This window comes from Microcebus murinus, chromosome 1 (assembly GCF_040939455.1).
Source record: "Microcebus murinus isolate Inina chromosome 1, M.murinus_Inina_mat1.0, whole genome shotgun sequence".
Lineage (NCBI taxonomy): Eukaryota > Metazoa > Chordata > Mammalia > Primates > Cheirogaleidae > Microcebus > Microcebus murinus.
This window is the reverse complement of record NC_134104.1, coordinates 71,232,904-71,255,432: the sequence shown is the minus strand read 5'-3', so window position 1 is coordinate 71,255,432 and position 22,529 is coordinate 71,232,904. Positions and strand designations below refer to the sequence as shown.

Here is a 22,529-nt window from a genome sequence, read left to right as displayed (position 1 = left end):
AGGTAGAATTAGACATGGCCACTTCAGTTCCATGGAAGGCTAGGAAAATGATCATGACAGATGTCCAAATCAGAGTTCCATGGAGTCAGAAAAGAGGGTGCAATCATTTCTGGGTGAAGTGATTAGAGGAGCCTTCCTGGAGGTGATTATATTTAATCTGCTCTTTGAAGGATAACTTAGTTGATGCCTGATTGAAGACCTTCAATCTTTCTTGTGGTTCTTGCACTCAGACCTCAGGCTTCAGATATTTTTGGAGATCGTATTACATAAGCCAACCAGATGCCAAATTAGGCCAGGAAAATGGGTCAAATATTTGCCAAAGCCTATGGCCTACCTTGGCACTAGTATTCCTAGTTTCTCTGGCTTATGAGCTTCATAGGGGTCAATGCACAATAATCAGGAAACTGGGCTTCTACTCTCAGCCTTACCACTACCATGCTGTGTGACCATGAGCATATTTTTTCTTTAGAAATCTAGTTCATCTTTGGATCTCCAAGGTCTCTGCCAGCTCTAGTATTCCATGATTCTTCTTTTCATGAGATTTCAATGTGAGCCAAAGTAAAATGGAGTAATTCCTTGAAAGTCCTCAAGCTCTGCAACTTGGAATAGCATGCTATCCTCTCCTGCTTCCTGCACAGACATTAGACCTCTTTCTGAAATATTTAAAAATAATAAAGAATGATGCATGTAATACAAAGGAAGCACTGTCATCCCTGTGATTACACTTCATGTTTTTAGAATCCATGTGACTTTTAGAGGATGAAATATGCATAAAGTGAGCTAATAACCCTTGAGGAGAAGCACCCTGAGTAACCACGATAAAAAAATAAATAAAAAGAACAAAAACAAAATACCCAAAAAGAATGTCTTATCCCAATCTGGAATTAGCAAAGAATAGATAAATTAACTTAGCTGTCCGTATACCTGTGGTGATATGGCTTTAAGAGAGGAGAGACAAATTGATGACCTAAGATCCAATGCTATCAGTGAATTCATGTTTTGGCCACATCAGATTTTGAAAAGTTCGAATTTCAGTACCTCTGACCAGGACATGTACTCTCCTGTGTGCTACAGCCTGCACCCTTCTCTGTTGTTCATGTGCCTCTACAGTGAGTGCTTTGTTATATGCACAAGTTCCAAAACCATGAGTCTCCAACTTGTAAATATGCAAATATCTTATTATAATAATCAGAAGCCACAGCATAGTAGCCAGAACCTTGCTATATCCCTGGCAACAGGCTTTCGGGAAACAAAGTCCCATTCTCAATGCTGCTCCATCTCTTCCTTGGGGCCAAATTTCCTCTTCTTCAAAATATGACATCAAATCTAAAAGTTCACTTTTAGCTCTCTGACTTGAGTGACCTTGAAATGAGTTGATCAAATTACAACAAATATCCAGAGTTGTAATAGCCAGAGTTTCAGGGGTCACATTAAGCTGGCCCCAAAGAGAGTGGCCCAATAAGCCCAGGAATCTCACACAATGAGCTACTTCCCCCTCTGGGCCTCACTTTGCCCATTCACTTGTCATTCTCAGCAGGGGCAACACTGCCTCTAGAGGACATTGTGGACATTTTTGTGGTATCTATGCAAGATTTTCTGCAATGACTAATGCACAATGAAGAATTATCCTGCATCCCACATACCTTTGAATATATTACTGGACATTCATGGACACTGAAAAAATCGGTGTATTTTCCTAAGTCATTTTAGGCTTATGCTGTTTATATTATACAATCATTAAAGTATATAGCATACTGTACTATTATGGTATATACAATATTACTATATATTAAACAACTATAAAATTATTTATTATACTTCCCTTAGTTCTGTTTTACATATAAACACAATGTATTTTTCACACTTTTAATATTCTATTGAATTTTGCAGGGATATAACTATAATATCTATATTATATAAATTAAGAAGAGATTTGTTCCATTTCCTTCAGACTTTTGCCAAGAGTTGTTAACCATTTCATAATCACTTCACTGGCACAAGAGACTCTTTGAGGTATCTGAGACTACAATATATATCACACCTGTACCAGTCTGCATTTGTAGCTGTTGCAGCCTCAAAGATTCTATACATAGGTATAAGCAACTAATTACTTCATTTTGTTTTGTGGAGTCAGCTGAGCATTTATTGAACTATTACTTTTTGTGATATATTATATTGTGTGCTTTTATTTTTACTGTATAAGAATATATAGTAATTTTTTACAAAGACTATGTGTAGATGTTACATATATATGCACATTATATATATTTTTAAAAAGAATATATGCAGATGTTACATATGAATTTTATTTTAGTATACTAAAGGAAGTATAGTTACAACAAGAGAGTGTTTAGTTTGATAAGGTTCAAAACAAATGCATTAGACCTTCCAAATTTAAAATCCTAAATGGCAAAATGGGCCTTGATTATTTCCACAGCAGTGTTACCAGTGGTGGCTGACATAGAGTATTGGAAATGACACTGAAGGTGAAATAAACATGATAGCCTAAAAACAGTGGAAAATTATTTTTAAAAAAAAAACACACACACAGTAAATAAAGTTGAACTCCTAAGGAATGCAGTCTATTTCAACTGTTGAGCATCTTTATTTTATCTATACATATCGAAACTTTCCCTAGTATGACCCTCAGAAGTTTTTCTCGTTTTTGTGCAAATATTACCTAGAGTATATACTCTAAGATACATTTATTTGTTTCATTAAGCTGTGTATTCTCTATCAAGAATTTTTTCAGGCAAATGTTATGTTTCATAACTTCCAACCAATCCACCAACTATAATAAAAAATGTGGGGGCATGACCACAATTTCAAACTCTGAAACACTGGTTATATTCTTATGTCTGTTTTCACAAAGTTGTAAAATCACATCATATTTTATATTTTATACATTTATTTCTAATAAAATCTCCCAGTCAGTGTTCACATTAGCTTCATGATATAGGCTTGGCAGGGATGCCTATATCCCTGTTTACCAATGTAAGAGACATTTTATGTACACAAATACATTTTTAGCAAGCTACGATGCTGTGTCCACCACCCAGAACCATTGAGTCCCATCCCAGTCTGGTGCATCTTTCCACCAAACCATTTTGCTTTAATGGAATCCGCCCTCATTTACCTTGTCCAGGCAGTCGTGTTGTGGTCAGTGTCCAGCTTCTTGTAGGCCAGTGCTATGACCCGAAAGCCCTGTGTCGTGTAAATCTGAAGTTCACTAACAAAACTAGTCGGTACTGTTTAGAAAGTAACACAGGATTAGTATGCAATATTTACACAGTCAGTACTGGCAAACAAAACTTCTACAAACATCCAACTCTTGCCCAAGAAAACACACCTCTATAAAGATATGCACACAAGTTGTAGAAATGCTAAACATAACTACATTGTCAAGGTTGACCTCTTGGGGTCCAGTAAAACTGAAATGGAAAGGAAGCAGTTGAAAAAAGGATAGGGAAAGTGTAGAATTCTTTTTCCCCCAGTTTAACCCACAAACATTTACTGAGAGGCTACTATGTGCCAGACATTGGCTATAAAGAAATGAACTGCCAGCTCTGCTCTGAGGATTTCTATATAACTAACAGCCAGTGGACTAACAATTCAGTCAAATGAGATCATTGCCAGGATCCAGCAGATGGCAGCAAGCTGTGAAAAGTGCATAGTAGTACCTCCACCAGGCTGGAGGAAGTGGTTAGGGGAAGAAAGGAGAGGGCTTTTTGGCAGAGGGAGCATCACGCACCCAGGCAAGAAGGCATGAGACAGGAAGCAACCAAAAGAATAAAAGCAAAACAGTGACAACATAGTTGTGATAGAAGAACCAATCTGATCACAGTATAGAGGGTAAATCAGAGCGGACGAGACTGGAGGCAGAGGGCCAATTCACTAGCTGTTGAAGTGATCAGGGACAATGAGGGCCTGCACTGACCCCATGACAGAGCCATGGACTAGCAACTTACAAGACAGAGGCAGGAGGAAGAGGAAGGATCAGAGACAGCACCTAAACTGGGGGTGGGGGTGGCACCATTCACCAAAATGGGAATTGTGAGAAAGATAAGCTTGATTTGGGTATTGAATTTGGAACACCAATGAGTCACCCAATTGATGGTGACCAGTATGCAATTGGATTCATAGATCAAGTGCTGAAAATACAGATTTGCCAGTTGTAATACAAGTCTATTCACTAACCTGTCTCGGGTTGGCAAAAGCTGGCCACCCTCTCTGGCGCACCTTTCATGAAAGCCAGTCGGTCACCCCCCATCTCTTGGACAATGACTGTCATCCTTTGCAGTGCTGATGAGAATGGGAACTGATGCAGGACTGCAATTCCTTCGACTGGGACCTGGTTGAGGGATGGGGAGTGGAGAGGCACATGCCGACATAGCTTCTAGCTATTAGGAATTAACTACTCCTTTAATTCTTATTTTAGCGAATAAGGGGGAAGGTCTCACCAATTTTCACACCTGGAATTCAAAGAAGATACCTCTGTGATCTTTCAGAAACCATAGGCCAGAAGAGAGTTTCCCTTTGAGTTTGAGTGTTGCGGGGTGAGCAAGTTCCGCTTACCTGGCTGGCTGTTTTGCAGGGCTTAACTACCATCATGTGTGCCGGCACTCCCTTGCCATGGAAATCATCCCCGGAAATAGCCATTTCCTATTTCACAAATGGAATATTTCATTGCAGAGATGTATTCACTGTTTGTCCACTGATGTTATGTTTAAACCCTCCCCTTGAGAACACCCTCAGACCACCTCGATGTATCCTCCACATCTCTTTCCTCAGCTAGATGGAGGTGAACCAAACTTATTCTCCCACAGAAAAAAATAATAATAATGCATTGGAAATGCTGCAAAACTTGAAGGGCAGACACTTCTGAATTATTCATGCAATTTATCCTGTTTTCTCTGTTGGAATGTGCTGAATAAAGGCTCATTCTCCATTTCTAAAGAGCTTAACTGGAAAGCAGTGCCCATGAATAGCCAGACTTATTTTATGTGGAGCAAGCACCTTTCTATCTTTTCCTGTTCTTGCCTGTCTGTCTAGTCTGGACTGACAGTCCTCGGTGGGGGGGTGGGGGGTGGGGGCAGGGCAGGGCAGGGACTGCGATGTGCAATGTACATGGTTAATGTTCAGTAATTACTATAATAATGACCCTAAATTAGAGGAACCTTTTACCCAAAGATAACACAGTGCTTTGTAATCATCCCATTGAGCAGTTGAAAAAAAGAGAGGAAATTATAATTCCTACTTAAAGATGCAAAATCAGTAACTCAGAAAAGATGGAAGATTGGCAAAGTTACATCAGACTGCTATGAAATAATGCTCTAGGAGGTCTGGAAGGGACCCTAAATATTGTGTCTGTCAGTGGTGCTCACAGTGTGTCACCAGGCGTAGAGCTACGTGCAGGGAGAAGGGATGGGCTTACAGCTCAGTAGTCAGGGATGTGGGTTCCCTAGTCCTAACTTTTGCACCCCAACTCCTATTTTGACTGGAGTGACTCTGGCTATTTAGTTTTTTAAGAGTCCTTCTGAATAATGTTTCCATTTAAAAAAAGATTCCAGATTTTTTGTCTTATTTTGTTTTATATGAACACTGCTGATCTAATCCAATCCCCTCATTTTATGGTCATAGGAGCCGAGTCCCCAACATGAGATTCCTGCACTACACCACTTGCCCTTAAATCTAGCACAAAGTCTCAACAAAAACTCTTTAATTGTTTTCCTTTTTGTTGTTTCCACCCTTAGAAATAAATCAATACTAAATTAAAAGGAATAAAACTCATGGTCATCATGAGTGCTTATCCTAAGCACTAGGGACGGCAGTGTTTCCCAATCCCCATGTTCTAGAAAACTGTGAAACCAGATAATGCTAACAGAACAATACAAAGAGTTGATAAATAATTGTATGATGATTATAATTATGTTAATACTACTGAGCCTGTAATGTGTGCCAGGCGCAGTACCAAGGATTTTGTTAATGCACCATCTCAGTTAATCCTCATGATAATTCTATAAAACAGTTGCTATTATTAGCTTCATTGTGCAGATGAGGCAACCAGGCTTAGATTAGTTCGCCCTTCACTGCCAAATGTCCTCCACGTTGGAAAACTCACATTTTAAAACTGTTAAATAGCTATGATAAAGCCTATGTTGCTCTGGCATTGAAGAAGCTTCTTAGATTCTCTGCACAGCAGAGGCTTACCCAGGTGGTAGCTTCAAACATTTTGAGGTCCAGAGGGTCTCCCTGGACGGTCCCATCGAGAAGGATCAGAGAGTGGCAGCTGGCCATGGCCGCACACAGCGGGCCCCACGGCAAAGCCTTGCCCGAGGCAAAGCTGTGGACGTCCTGGAAGCTGAAGGGGAGGGAAAGGGCTTTGGTTCTAACTTCTCATGCCAAAGTGGAGTATCTTAGAGGTGAACGTGTTTTTAAAAAATAATTTAATGTGCTTTGTTGAATTATATACCCACTGTCTAATCCCCCCAAACTAATTCAGCCATCATCCTTAGGTAAGTTCACTGAGTATAATTAACACAGAAGCAAAAGCACATATCAGGGAAAATAAGCACACAGAAAAAATCTTATCAGTCAATTATCTGTCATCAGTCACTAATTCTGAGCATATAATTCTGAGTTCCAGAGGACTGAGCCAAACACTGGATAACACAACAAATGCATAAAGCTCTCTATCATCCCTATCCTTCTATTTTTATTTGAGTATTCCTAATTTATTGATCTCTGATAGCCTTTGATGGTTCATGAAATATCTGGCACCATGGTCAGGCCCTTTTTGGAAAAGATCAGAATTAACAGATAAGAATTGACAAGAAGATATTTAATAGCTTATAAGTCAGGTGCTCGCTTCTTACCTAGAGTTAACTGTTTTCTCTCACTTCATTAACTAAATTTGTCAATTTCTTAAAACATTTAAATTGCTTTTTTAGTCATTTGAAGCCAACTTTGATCTTTTTGAAGGAAGGGACAGAAAGAAGAAAGAAGGGAGGTACGTACGCCTAATTAATCAATAAATTACCTAAATATTATATCAAGTGTTTTTATTTAAATATAACAGGTTATTTTTAGAAATAGAAAGTTTCCAAAGTTTTGCGACTAATATGATGTCAATTCAATAAGTAGAACATTCAAAAGACAGAACATATTTAGTTCATTTTAGATGAACAAACATTTACTGTGTGCCTACTGTGTGTGCCTGGTACAGTGCTGTGGCATTGGGAACACAAACATAAATAAGAAAAAGATTGCTCTCAAGGTGCTCACACATTTGAATAAATGCATACATATTTTGAAGAAGCTGAAAAAGAAAAATACTAACAAACAAGGAAATGAGGTGTACATTCCAATCCGTTCTCCAAGAAAAATGGAAAGACCTTTAGAAAAGTTCAACACTGTAAGAGGCTTCCTCTATAAACTAAAATGGTTGGAAGCACCAGGATTATTTTTTAAGCTAGGAATTAGATTTGTTTATAAGCAGTATTTTGATATGACAATGCATCAAAACCATGTGTAATTAAAAATACTTTATGGATAAATTGGATGTCATGTGCATAATGCAAAAGAACCACAATGAGCCTTTCATGAATAAAATGCTTTGTGATTTAGGTTGTAAGTATTAGAAGGAAATCCTATCATTTTCAAACAAAACATAAATTTCAAACGCACAACATTTCGTGTTCTGATCACACTGGAGGTTGATAGAGAGGAGAAAAGGCAGGCAGAAACACAAACTCACACATGGCCACAAGAGGGCCACGGGTGAAGGACGTACGAATCTTTATGACACTAAGCTGAAAACTGCCAAAACAGAGTCTTTTCTTGCTAGAAAAGACGAGGTTACAGAAGCCAGAAAGTGGAGTTCCCAGAATCAGAATACCAAGGAAAATGAGTACGCCAGCTATGTTTCCTCAACCTTTCTTTTCCTGTAATTCAGGGCACAAAAGTCAATGCAGTGTTCTCCTTCCTCTGAGCATATCAAGATGCTTGGGCTTGCACATAGGAATGTAACCTTGCTGAAGAACAGTGTCCTGGTCTTGTCCAAATTATTTAAACTGGGCCTACTTCAGGCCTCTGATGAATATGTTAAAAGCAAACTACATTTCAGCAAAAATTTGAATGCAGTTTCAAAACTTCCCCACAACCTCCTGGGTTTGTGAGTGCCTGGGGACGGGCAGGGCGAAATATGCATGTTTTAATGACTCTTGGAAGAATTCAAGAGGAGAAATTAAATCAAGATATTTTGGCAATCATTGTCCACCAAAGCCAATGCTAAAATGTCTCCGTTAGTAGTTTCAAAAAGACAACGTGGAATTCTGGAAAAAGAGAAGCTACAATGCCTTTAGTCCAAGGTACTCACCCATTCCTGTCACTAGGCACAACTCCCCAGAGATCCAAGCCATCCCGTGTTAAGGTACCTGTCTAAATAGAAACAAATACTGGGTTTACTCTGAAGATCTGGCAGCCCCATGGAGAAGACAAATAAGGCATGTTTTAATAGGAAAATATACTTTGCAAATGTATTATCAAGACCAGCACTTCAAAGAGAGACATAGAAGGGTAGGAATCTGGAGTCCTGGTGGAAGCTTTGATGAGCTCCTACCAGCTATAGACAAGCTAGCACTTAATTTCTTTGAACTTCAGTGCCCTCCATGGTAAAAAGAAGAAAACGGTATCTTCCTTACAGCTTCAGAGGGTTGTTTTGAGGATCTAATGGTAGACTGAACGGAAGGGAAAGTCCTAGGTAAGCTTGTAAGAGCTATAAAATGAGCCAGTCCCAGTTTTTATAGTAGAAGTTAAAAGTATGTCATCAGAAATAAGTAATGGAGTAGAATTTTTACCTACAAGGCACCCTTTGTGAAAAGACTAAATAAATTTTTTGCTATTTGATATCGATTTGGTAAAAGCATTTGTTGGTATTTCTCTCAGTGCAGCATAACACTTAAGAGCTCAGACTAGGTTTAAACACTAGCTGTGTGACCTGGGCGAATTGTGTAACCCTTGTAACCATTGGAGCCCTTATCTGCAACATGGTCAAAATCTCATAGAGTTGTTGTAAAGATTAAATGAGATACTGTGTCTAATTTAATATCTAGCATATAGTAAAAGCTAATAATAATGGTAATTACTTGCAATTATTGCTAATTTTTAATTCAAATTCAATTCACAATTATCTCTCTCCTGTTTCTTTTTCCAAGTCCAAGGAAATGATCTCATAAATAGAATGTGTTTCCTTACAATGCTAGTTTGATCACAAAATAATATCAAAATGGTGGCAGGAGCCATATTACCTTTCTATTTTTGGTAGATCTTTCTGATACTCCAGTAATTATAAAATACAGCTCTGATCTCATTAACTCTCTGCTATCAAAACCTTCAATGTATTGTTTAATGGGTACGAATGTACTTAATGCCAGTTAACAGTGCACTTAAAAATGGTTAATTTTATGTTATGTACATTTTAACACAATAAAAAAATAATTAAAAAAGAAGGCAACAACAAGAAAAAAACCTTTAATGGCTTTCTGCTGTTTAAAGATTAAATAAAAAATTCCTAGCCAGACATTCAAGGTCCACAGACATCCTCTCCCGTTACTAATGTCCTGCTCTAGTCAAAACCACACAGTCTCTTGCTTTCCTGCCTCTACATCTACACCTTTGCTCATGCTCTCACCTGCCCATGATGCCCTGAAGGGCATTTTCATTTTATCCTCTTACAACTCCCCCATTTTCCCCAGCACATGTGTGTACAGGCTTTAACAATACACTCAAGAGAAGGTAGAATACGAGGCTACTTGGAAATAACTGGCAATTAATCAAGTGTAATTTTAACCAATAAACTATAGATGGGAAAATACAGTAAAGGTTTATATGGGGTTTTGTAGGAATGGAGTCTCACAGTAAGACACAGTTTAATAAACTCTTCCTTTTTCATTCATTCATTAATTCAATAAATATTTATTGAGCAGTGACTATATGCCAGGGAATACTCTTAGCATTAGGGACACATCAGTGACTGTAGTGAAGGGTTTAAATTTCGCTCCTTGTATGAGAGTTTTGACAGCAGAGGGACAGGATGCTATTTTAATTAATTGCTTTTCCTAGCATATTGAAGCTAGAAGGACCTTAAAAATTCTCCTATTCAGTACCCACTCCCCCTGCTCTAAACTCTTGAATCTGAGAGCTCGAAATATATATCTATGCCAGATCACATGCCTAACCAGAGATTAAATGAGGCCATGTACCCACGTTCTACATTTCCTGACTCACAGGAGGCAAAAAACACCTATATATGATGACAGTGATGATAAAAATGGCTATGAGAGTGAGGATGAAACACACATACCTTGTCAAAGCAGACAAGGTTTATTTGTCCACACACATTGATCCTTTGGGGACTAATACAGAAGATGCCTCTCTTCTTCAGCCTCTTCTGGGCGTAGATAATGCCTGTGGTCAGAGCGGCAGGTAGAGCAGGAGGCACTGCGATTGTGATGACGTCAAGGGCTTTCTTCACCATATCCTCTAGGGGTTCCTGGAAGGCAGTCACCCTTTAACTATTACAGGCAAATCAGTAATGGGCAGCAAATGACTTTTTTCCTTCTTTTTGTTTACTTCTTTAGGTCAAATTTCTAGAAATGGTATCAGTAGGACAAAGGGTATGACCATGTTTATAGCTCTCAATATCTTTTGCCAAAGTGCAATAAAAAGGCTTATGATGGTTCATACTTCTATCAGCAGAGAATATTGTACCAGTTTGCCATGTCCTTACCAACAAGGGGTATCCAGTTTTACTTAAAATTTCATAGCTGCCAAAGTACTACTTCACTGAAATAAATACATTCTCAGATTGAAAAAGAAAAGAAAAATAGTGCAAAGAAAAGTGTGAGGAAAAGAGTGGAGGTATGTTGATATCTCAATAAACAAATTGTTTTGTTCCACTGTCCCATAAGATCTGATTGGGGAACTGGAACTAGATAAGCAGGTTTCAGTGTTTAGCTTTGTTTCCCAGGTTTGTAAACCATGCCCTAGATTTAAGTTAACATGCAGACCATGAAATATATAGGAATGAATGTATGTGTGCAAATAATAAAAGAGCAAAGCCAGCTTACCCCACTTAGCGCATAGACACACAGAGTATAGATCATCCCAATGGTGGCTGTCCCCACAAGGCACAGGAGGAACCTGATAGCATCCCTGTAGAGCTTAAAATTCATTGGCCTGGGGTAGAGAATGGATCTCACAAGGTCCCCCTTTGCAGTGTTGAAACCTGAAAGAGCAAACATACACCACACTCTCAGGATGCCAAACCCGACTGGTAGTGCCTCAACATTGCCTTTGATTGCCTCTAGTGATATTTAAACAGTGTTTAAACCCAAAGGCAATTGAAAGATAAGTGAAAAAACAAGTAAGTGCTAGTATGGAAATATCTCTCTTGAGCCTAGTACTCTCTCTGGCCTTCCTTCCCTCTACTTCCAATTTTAATGCATCCCAGAGATAGGAAACCACCCTAGTGGAGGGAGAGTGCAGCTTTTCCAAATATAACTTTATTTTAAGGAAATAACTCATGAGCACACACACACACACACACCACTTTAATTAAAATTAAATGGCCCAGTAAATACTGATGGATTCAGTTTTCTAATACTTTTCAGTGTTAAATTTTCAGTGTCTAGCCCTACCTGACTAGAAAGAACTTGGGATTTGGGATTAGACAAAACCTGGGTCTAGCTCTGTCAATTACCAGGTATGGTATTTTTAAAAGTTCACTTGAATTGTGTGGCCTCAGCCTATTCAAGTATAAAGTGGGAACAGTCGACATTTCTGCTCTGCTGGTTAGATGTGTGGAAATAGTTCACAAATGGCAAAGCACATAATTAGTGATTATTGTCATCAGTATTAATTATTTTTACCAGAAAGCATATGCCGTAGTTCAATTGGCATTTAAAATATGACGTAGATTTACATACATTTGATTTGTTATCTAAAGACTGCTCCATACCTGATTAAATTTAAGGCACTAGCAAACTGAGCAAAAGCATTTCATTAAAAGTCACAACGCAGAGGAGGAGATGCTAACCAGTCTGCAGTACCACTGCCCTCACGGTCCCAGAGCACGCTGCCTTGGCCTGGATCACCTCCGTTCCACAGAAGAGGACATGCCGTTTGTAATCCACTTCACTCTGTGTTTTCCAGGGCACAGAGCCATCCATCTTGGGTAACGGGGTTTTAGTGACTGGAATACTCTCTCCTACAGAACACAAGCACCCGGTTTTGTCAGGTAAAATGCCTTCACTCATTTAAATCATGCCTGCACTCACTCATCATACAACAGCCATTCGTTGTGAGCCGTCTTGGTGGCAGAGACAACCGTAGGCACTGGGGGCACAAGGGTAAACATAGTTCTTACTTTTAAGGAGTCTGTAGTTTAGCGTGGGATATAGACGTGTAAACAAATAAGTACAATGCAGTATTGTAAATACTGAGTATTATAAATCAAGCATGGATGTTAAAATAGCTGGAAATAATTAGTGAGGGAGCAGCGAGCTGTGCAGTCTAGAATGTAGGGTGTGGGTAACAAGGGCCACGAGGGCTTTGGAGGAGCCTAAGCATGCAGAGCCCCAAATGCACCATATTTAAGGATTTAAACATTTTCCTAAAGTCACTGGCAGCTGAAGGAGGGTGGAGAGATACTTAACCGCTTTAATCGGGAGACTAATATCATACTTGTGTGTAAGAGAGAGCACTCTGCTCACAGTATTGAATTGAGGTCTGCTGAGGCTGGAGGCTGCACATCCAGCTGGGAACTGCTCAGAGTCCCAGGTGGAAGGGATGAGGCCTGATCTAGGCATTTGGCTATGAAAATGGAAAGGAAGTGCTGGAGTCAAGAAATAAGAAAGTAAGAAGCTACAAAACTTGAGGATATTTTTATATTGGCAGGTTATAGGGAGAGAGGAATTTAAAATGACTTCCTGGTTCCTGACATGGGAAGTGAGCAGAGCGTGGCGTTATTCATCAGCATAGGGATTATAGGAGGAGAGAAAGAATTCTCTTTTAGCCACTGTGAGCTGAAGCTGCCTTGTAGAATGACCATGTTGAGATGTCTTGTAGGTACTTAGAGAGCTATCTAGATCTGAGCTCAGGTAAAAGGCCTTGACCAGAGATATTTAGTCAGAGTTCATCAGCTTATGGACCACAGAAAGAGACAAAATTACATAGGGACCAAGTCTGGGGCGAGAAAAGGAAAGGACAATGCTGCAGCCCTGAGCAGCAACCAAGGAAGTGGAGAAATAGGAGCAGCAGAGAAACCTCATGGATAAGGTCAGTGGTAGGAGAACTTGGAGAGAGAGAGTTGTCTTAGAAAGTTAGAGAGGAGAGAGTTTTCAGAAGGAGAGATGGTCAGAATAGTCAAATGCAACAGAGAGGACAATAGATGAGAGATTTAAAGAATACATTGAATGTGGTAAGGGGGCCCCTGGCGACTTTTGCCAGAGCAGTGCAAGGAGCATGCTGCAGTGGGCTGCAGTGCTAATACAAGGTGTTGAATGAAGTTGTGACATAACTATGGCCTGTCCTGAGGAGCAAGCTTGTAAAGTCTCCCACTAGTCTTTGCAAAGTGAGCAATATAAAGTATTATTAGAATCCTATTCCAGTGTACTGGGGCTACTTTCATTAGGAAAATAGTACTTGGCATTGCAAAAGGCATTGCAGAATTTTTTTTGAATCTATGGATTCTTGAGAGAAAGAAAGCTGACCTGCCAAGATCTGCCATGCATTTATTTATTTTTTTATTTCAAATATTAGGGGGGACATGAATCATTTTTCTAATGCTTAAGTCCTGGCTATAGGTGTGCCCATCACCTAAATAGTGTTCATAGTACCCATTAGATTGGTTCATCTCCTTCCCCTCCTCCCTGATCCCTCCTGGTTGCTTTCCACTGAGTTTTACTTCCCTCTGTGCACATGTGTGCATGCACTTATTTTTTGTAAGTTCACATAGGTGGGGGATGTGTGTTTTGTCTTCACTTCATGCCTTTATGGTCTGCCTGAGACAAATGGATTCCATTTGGACCTTAATGGGAACCACAGTACACCATGGTGCATTCATAGCCTCCCATTTCATCTCTATAAAGGACTTTAAAGTTCTTTTTCATCTTACAGAAATGTTGGCACAACAACTCATTATTAGGCTATATAAGTGAAAAATCAAAGCGGTAACTTTGAGCAAGTCACTCCTCTCTGGACCTTACCTGTGAAGGGAGATGACCTCTGAGGTCCCTCCCAGCTCCAGCATGTTATTTAAAAATGAAATACAGTTAGTCCAAAATACCTAGCGTGTACTTTGGAAGTAGCAGGTTTGCCAAATGCTGCATCACAAACTTTTTAACATTTTCAAGACAGGGCTGGAAGAATACCAACTACCCCATGGGTTTCAGGATGTCATTGATGGTTTTCAAACCCTCCAAGTTTATTTGAAGACATATTTTATATAAAAATATTAAAGATAAAAATCACAGACAATCCTGAAAGATCTAATGATCTGTACAGTCTTTTAAAGTAAAATGAGAGAGCTGTAATAATTCTTCGTTCAAGAAGAAAGTGCTAAACACTCAAAAAGTTATGGTTGTATCAAACTTAGCACACAGAAGGCACCTTTAATTTGAACTCTCAGATCCACCCCCAGCAGGACTAGGATTTGTGGAAATAGGAAGGTCCCACAGCAGCCTCACACTTTGCAGTGGGTCATTGTCATCCAGGTGGAGGAGGGGCGGGGACGTGGTAGCTTGGAGCCCTGGTCAGCCTGGAGAAGCTGGAGCTGTGGAGGTAGCGCGTACCTGTGAGCATGCCTTCATTCACCACGCAGCTGCCATCAATCAGGACGGCGTCACATGCCATTTGCACTTTGTTCCCTGTCAAAATTAATAAATCTCCAGGCACCAGAAAGCGTGATTCCAGCTCTTGAACTCCAGCTGAAAGAGTGAGGAGACACAGTTCAGTCAGGTTACTTTCCCATGAAAACTCAGTCCAACATCTATTTAAGTTGAAAATCAATGAGAAAGCAACCAGAGCATTTTTTTTAAAAGGAGGACATTCCTCAACATTAATTCAAAATCTGGGGAAAAAGTAATAAACTATGTAAAACAAAAACCTTTGTGTGGCAGCAAAAAAAGGAAGCAAAATAAAACTAATGCCAAATTCAGAAGACATGTTACAAAAACAATATTCCTAATATAGTCTTTTAAAAAGAGATGTATAGCAAATAAGTGCATAGCAAAATTGCTAGATATTAACAGTTCACACACACACACAGAACACAAGTGGTATGTTAAATGTTTGAAAAGCTGCTCATTCTTACTCATAATAAGAGAAATTAAAGTTCTTTCCTTTCTTCCTGATTTCCTGCCTGCCTGCCTGCCTTTATTTCCCTCCTTCCTTATAGAGTCCCAAAGCTGTTGTGGACCCAGTGAGAGAGGCATCGCTGCAGCAGGCTGGGCGGGATGGGCTGGCAGCCTGTGGTGGGGTGCTGGAGCCTAAGTAGGATGGAAGGGTGTTTACATGAACCTGGTGTCAGAGCCCGAGCAGGGGGGGAAGGGCCACCATGGTGGCAGTGGCCTGCCATGGGATGTTGGGGTCCAAGCAGGGTGCAAAGGGCGTCTACGTGGGAGCGGGGTTGGGGACAGAGGGAGTTTCAGCAATGCTGGAAGATTGGTTACATGCAGGCAGAATGGATATGATAAGTACAGTAGTCCCCCCACCCCCTTATCGGCAGTTTTGCTTTCCTTAGTTTCAATTACTTGTAGTCAACTGCAATTGGAAAATATTAAATGGCCAATCCCAGAAATAAATAATTAATAAGTATTTAATTGTACACCATTCTGAGTAGTGTGCTGAAGTCTAGTGCTGTCCTGCTCTGTCCTGCCCAGAACATGAATCATCCCTTTGCCCAGCATATCCACACTGAAAATTCTGTTTGTTGGTCACTCAGTGGCCATCTCAGTTAGCAGATCGACTGTTGTGGTACCACAGTGGTTGTTTCAACTAGCCCTTATTTTCCTTAGTAATGGCCCCAAAGAACAAGAATAGTGGTGCTGACAATTCAGATATGTCAAAGAGAAGCTGTAAAGTGCTTCCTTTAAGTGATAAGGTCAAAGTTCTCCACTTAATGAAGAAAGAAAAAAGAGTTGTATGCTGAGGTTGCTAAGATCTACAGCAGGAAAAAAAAATCTTTATCCGTGAAATTATAAAGAAGGAAAAAGAAATCTATGCTAGTTTTGCTGTTGTACCTCAAACTTCAAAAGTCAAAAGCACAGTACGTAAGTGCTTAGTTAAAATGGAAAGGGCATTACACTTGTGAGTGGAAGACGTGAACAGAAATATGTTCTTATGGATGGTGATCAGGCTGAGGACTACTCACGGTTTGAGGTATCTACTGGGAGTCTTTGAATGTGTCCCCTGTAGATAGATTGAGGTTAACAAGAGCCAGGTTTCTCACTGATGAAAGGAACTTACAAATATAGAAAGAGAGAAAACTAGAATAAACCCTGTGGTATCAGATCGGAATTGGAAATATCAGTGTATTAGAGAGAGAGAAATAACAGATGTAAATGCGTGTGAATATAAGAATACATAAATACATGTTTGCGAGTCTGTTTATACACGTAGTCTCTGACTCTGTCCTATGAGGAGGCCTCACAGAAGTGAAATAACAATAGTAATGAATATATTCAGTGCCCGATTTTTTGTTTCTAAACTCCATTCCTCCAAATAAAAAGGGTGCTTTAGAGAAAGGGCAGATTACAAATTGGGCCAAGAAAAGTAAGAACACCTAATCTAGAACATAATCTAGAACACCTTGTTGTGCCATTAAGTAGAAAAATACTCAAAGAATGATGGGGACATATCACAAAGATATCAAAGCCAACTTAAAGGACCCTCACTGCCTGAATCTATAACAATTTGAGCATCAAATTAAATAGTAATAAAGAACTATAGCCATTGAATAAAATAGGGATTCAAGAGTCCATAATGGCATAAGCAGATGAATAGGTAGATAAGAAGAAAGATAGCTTTCCTTGCAGCAAAATGGCAATGAATTAATTAGAAGGAGAGATAAAATTAGAATATCATCATTTGGCAACTATTATAGTAATCATTTAGTCAAGAAACATCAATGGATACTAAAACTAATGGGTGAAAATTTGAGGAAGATGGTTTATCTATATAGTCTCAAAGTATCTCCCAAAAAAATAACCACTAATTACAAAGGAGGAAAGAATAAATTTACAATGGAGAAACCTGGAAGATCCTGTTTAATTCAGTAACCCAGTCAACATCGCCAGTAACAGGACAAATCTGAATTATATACTACCTGAGAGGAAGCAGTGAGAACACAGAACCATGTCTGTGATATACCAGGAAAAAAAATGCATAACCTGAATTTACAGAGGCAACATCAGACAAATCTAAATTGAGTGACGTTCTACAAAATAACCAGAGTTGAAAGAGTCAAAGTTACAAAAGTCAAGAAAAGATTTAAGATTAAAGAGACATGGGAAACAAAAGCATTTTGTGATCCTGGACGCCTTTCCCTTAAAGAACACTATTGAGACAGTTGGCAAACATGAACAAGGTCTGACCATTAGTTGGTAGTAGTAGTGTGTCAATATTAACTTCCTGGACGAACTGTTGTTTATGTAGGAGAGCATCCTTCTCTCTAAGAAACACACACTAAAGCATGTGGTGGTCCTGATGCCTGTCAGCAACTTATCCTCATATAGCTCTGGGAAAAAATTACTTGAACTATTGCAACCTTTCCTTGAGTTTTAAAGTATTTCCTTAAAAAAAGAGAGAAATATACATGAGATAATATTGCTCACCTATACAATTAGAAAAATCTAAAAGTTTGCCAGAACATTCTGTTGGCAAGGCTGTGAGGAATCAGGCACTCATACATTTCTGGTGCAAATGTAAACTGGCACAATCTCTAGAAATTTGGTCATACTTTTCTAGCAAAAGTACATATACATTTGTTCTTCAGCCTAGCAATTTTACTTCTCAAAATTTATACCAAAGATATACTGACAAAAATATAAAAACACATATATACAATACTCTATTATAGCACTGTTTGTAATAGTAAAAGACAGAGAGAAAAATTCTCTGAAAAATTCTCTGATAGAGGACTGATTGAATAAACAATGTTTCCTCCACACAAGAGAGTACTATGCGGTTGAAGTAGTGCATGAAGAGTATCTATATACACTGCTAATAAAGGGCACCTGGGAAATAGTTAATTATGTACATATGTAAAACATAAAATATAGTTAAATAAGTCTAATACTCTTATCTATCTAAAAATCAGCAGTATAGATACATATCCTATTTTGTATATATAACACATAGCTAAAAATATTATATATTTGATTATATTTTTAAATATAATAAATCAAAAACAACCAAAGTGATGATTATAGAGAGAATCAATACACAAGTTAGAGAGGACATGGCTAGGTGCTAGACTCCCCTAAATATCTCTTGTCTTATGGATTTGACTTTCAAACCATGTAGATATTTTCTATAGTATCTATACAAAAATTGAAAAGCTAACACTAAAATCTAAAGCAAAATTAGTGAAATGAACCTATCAAGTTGTTGGCATAACCATACAGAGAACTTTTTTGATTAAGTTTAAAACACAATTTTTTGGGACCAAAAAAAGTATAATTTGGCTCTACAGTTCTGATAGGATATCATGAACAAGGAGAAAAAAAGAACTCTAAAATACCTTAAACTTTTTTTAGGAATCATTAATTCTGAGTGTGTTGGCTTGTTATTCTGAGATTATTGTAGATAATGGGATAAAGCAAAAGGGTAATCCATTCTTGTCATTATGAATTGGGATTTGGGGTATAGTGATAAGAGAGACACAAATAAAAATCAACAAAGTTAAGTAAAAAGCCCATAGTTCTAAACTTGAATTGGAATTATCCATATGAACTCATAATGTATTTTATCTTAAAAAATTATTTCTTAAAGTGTATCTTCTGGAAAAGACTACAAATGTTGACTAATACCATAAAAATGGGCAAATCTGATTGAGAACCCTGTCTAAGAACTCTTTGGAAAAATAGATGAGTCCAGGTTTGGTGCATGAATTGTCTCAATTGGTTTAATAAAAATCTCAGTAAGTATTAGGGTCATGTAAAAAATACTCAGAAGCCAACTTGAAGAGGCTCTCAATGGCCAAATATGAGCAAAAATAGGAATAAAAACTGCAATGGTTGGAAATGCACCAACCATGTTAAAATTTATGACACTAAAAGAAAAAAAAATCCTCTGGAAGATACTAGATAATTAGCTCATTATTTTTAAAGCTGGTAAATGAAAAGAAAGAATCAGATCTTTATCCTTTATATCTTAAACTGAATCTCAGGGTAATGAAATAGTGGAGCAGTAGTGTTTCTTTTTACAGAAATATTCCTATTCCACCTAATTTTAAAAACAACATAATGAAAGTAAAAAATTTGTAGCTCCTAACAAAGTAAAAAATCTAAGTCTTGAACATATGTATCTGCTAATCTCACAAAAAGAAGACAATTAGATATTATATGCCTCTAGTATATAATACCAACTATGAGCATTCATGCCACAAATTTAAGCCTCTAGATCTAACTACAAATTTATAGGAAGTGCAAAGAATATAAAAACATGAGGTATATAATCAATATAGTCTAGACTGTGGAAACCACAGGAAGAACTACTTATTTTCTTCAATAAAACATTTGCAAGGAAGCCTGGGCTACACAATGAGACCCCCATCTCTACAAAAAAAACTTTTAATTAGCTAGGCTGGGTGTGATGGCATTAATATTTTAATAAAAAAAAATTTAAAAAAAGGAATTGAAGGTTACAGTGAGCTATGATTAGACCACTGCACTCCAGCCTGGGCAAGAGAGCAAGACTCTATCTCTGAAAAAAAGAAAAAAAAAATTTGCAAGGAAAAACTTAAGATATGGGGGAAGGAGCCTGTGGATTAAAACAGATTTCAGACATATGAATCAATTGTACTTTATTTGGATCCTAATTTTAAAAATATATATATTATATAAAAATGCATTTACTTTTTCACATTTTTCCAATATCTCAATATGTATATAAAATAATTATGCATATAATAGGTAAAAGTATAACTCAGAGATATTGCAGGTTCAGTTCCTGACCACCACAATGAAGTGAGTCACGTGAATTTTTTTGATTTCCCAGTGCACATAAAAGTTATGATTATACTATACTGTAGTCTACTAAGTGTGAAATAACATTATGTCTTAACAAACAATGTATATACCTTAATTAAAAATATACTTTATTGCTAAAAAATACTAATGATCATCTGAACCATCAGTGAATCATAATCCTATTCCTGGTGGAGGGTCCTGCTTCAGTGTTGATGGCTGCTGGCCAATAAGGTAGTGTCTCCTGAAGGTTGGGTGGCTGTGGCAAGTCTTAAAATTAGACAACAATAAAGTGTGCTGCATCCATTGACTCTTTCTTTCACAAAAGGTTTCTATGTAGCATACAATGCTCTTTGATAGCATTTTACCCATAGTAGAACTTTCAAAATTGTAGTCAATCCTCTCAAACACTGCAGCTGCTTTATCCACTAAGTTGTCATAGTATTCTATTAAATAAATTATTTGGTTTCATTTGAACAATGTTCACGGCATCTTCACTAGGAGTAGATTCAATCTCAAGAAACCACCTTCTTTGCTCACCTATAAGAAGCAACTCCTCATTTGTTCAAGTTTCACCATGAGATTGCAGCAATTCAGTCACATCTTCAGGCTTCACTTCTAATTCTAGTTCCCTTGTTGTTTCCACCACATCCACAATTACTTCCCGTGCTGCAGTCTTGAACCCCTCAAAGTCATCCAGGAAAGTTAGAATCAATTTCTTCCAAACTCCTGTTAAGGTTGACATTTTGACCTCTTCTCATGAATCACGAATGTCCTTAACAGCATCTAGGGCATCTAGAATGGTGAGTCCTTCTCAGGTTTTCAATTTACTTTGCCCAGATCCATCAGAGGAATCACTATATATGGTATCTATGGCCTTATGAAATGCATTTCTTAAATAATAATACTGGAAAGGCAAAATTACTCCTTCATCCTGTGTTAGCAGGCATATAAGTAACATTCACCTCATTGTACATCTCCATAGAGCTCTCAGGTAACTAAGTGCATTGTCAATGAGCAGTAAAATTTTGAAAAGAATCTTTTTTTCTGAGTAGTTGTTCTCAACAGTGAACTTAAAATCTTCCATAAATCATGCTGAAACAGATATGCTGTCATCCAGGCTTTGCCGATCCATTTATAGAGCACAGATAGAGTAGACTTAGTATAATTTCTAAGGGTCTTAAGATTTTCAGAATGGTAAATGAGCATTGGCTTCAACTTAACGTCACTGGGTGCATTAACCCCTAATAAGACAGGCAGCCTGTCCTTTGAAGCTTTGAAGCCAGGCATTGACTTCTCCTCTCTAGCTATGAATGTCCTATATGGCATCTTCTTCCAATAGAAGGATTTCTCATTTACATTGAAAATCTGTTGTTTAGTATAGCCACCTTCATCAATTAACTTACCTAGATCTTCTGAATATATTGCTACAGCTTCTACAAGAGCACTTGCAGTCTTACGTTATGGGAAAGGATTCTTTCCTTAAAACTCATGAACCAACCTCTGCTAGCTTCAGACTTTTCTTCTACAGCTTCCTCACCTGCATCTCAGCCTGCATCGAATTGAGGAGAGTTGGGATCTTTCTCTGGATTAGGCCTTGGTTTATGGAAACGTGGCTTGTTTTATCATCTACCCAGACCACCACAACGTTCTCCATATCATTAATAAGGTGATTTCACTTTCTTTCTCATCATTGTGTGTTCATTGGAGTCATGCTTTTAGCCTCCTTCAAGTATTTTTTGTTTGCATTCACAACTTAGCTGTTTGGTGCAAGAGGCCTAGCTTCTGGCCTGTCTTGGCTTCGACATGCTTTCTTCACTAAGCTTAAATATTTCTAGATTTGTATTTAAAGTGAAAGATATGTGACCCTTCCTTTCACTTAAACACTTAGGCCATTGTAGGATAATTAATTGGCCTAATTTCAATATTGCTGTGTCTCAGGGAACAGGGAGGCCCAAGGAGAGAGAGACATGGGAGCATCTGGTCAGGGGAGTAGTCAGAACACACACAACATTTATCAATTAAGTTCACTGTCTTATATAAGTGTGGTTTGTGACACCCCAAAACAATTACAATAAAACATCAAAGATCAAGATCACTGATCACAAATCACCATACAGATATAACAATAATGAAAAAGTTTGAAATGTTGCAAGAATTATCAAAATGTGACACAGAGACACAAGTGAGCACATGCTTTTGGAAAAGCAGCACTGCTAGACTTGCATGACACAGAGTTGCCAGAAATCCTCAATTTTTAAAATATGAAATATCTGAGAA

General features: G+C 38.2%; 1 protein-coding gene across 1 annotated transcript in view; it reads right to left on the bottom strand.

Moving 5' to 3' along the window:
• ATP13A4 (ATPase 13A4) overlaps nucleotides 1-22,529 on the bottom strand; it is a 138,102-nt gene that overhangs the window by 38,203 nt on the left and 77,370 nt on the right. Inside the window, exons 9-17 of the mRNA XM_012780244.3 lie at nucleotides 14,853-14,987; nucleotides 12,098-12,268; nucleotides 11,130-11,287; nucleotides 10,364-10,552; nucleotides 8,378-8,439; nucleotides 6,211-6,361; nucleotides 4,576-4,662; nucleotides 4,198-4,351; nucleotides 3,137-3,248 (exon numbers count right to left, since the gene is read on the bottom strand). Coding sequence (XP_012635698.1) covers nucleotides 3,137-3,248; nucleotides 4,198-4,351; nucleotides 4,576-4,662; nucleotides 6,211-6,361; nucleotides 8,378-8,439; nucleotides 10,364-10,552; nucleotides 11,130-11,287; nucleotides 12,098-12,268; nucleotides 14,853-14,987 — 1,219 coding nt within the window. The remainder of the gene's footprint in view (nucleotides 1-3,136; nucleotides 3,249-4,197; nucleotides 4,352-4,575; nucleotides 4,663-6,210; nucleotides 6,362-8,377; nucleotides 8,440-10,363; nucleotides 10,553-11,129; nucleotides 11,288-12,097; nucleotides 12,269-14,852; nucleotides 14,988-22,529) is intronic.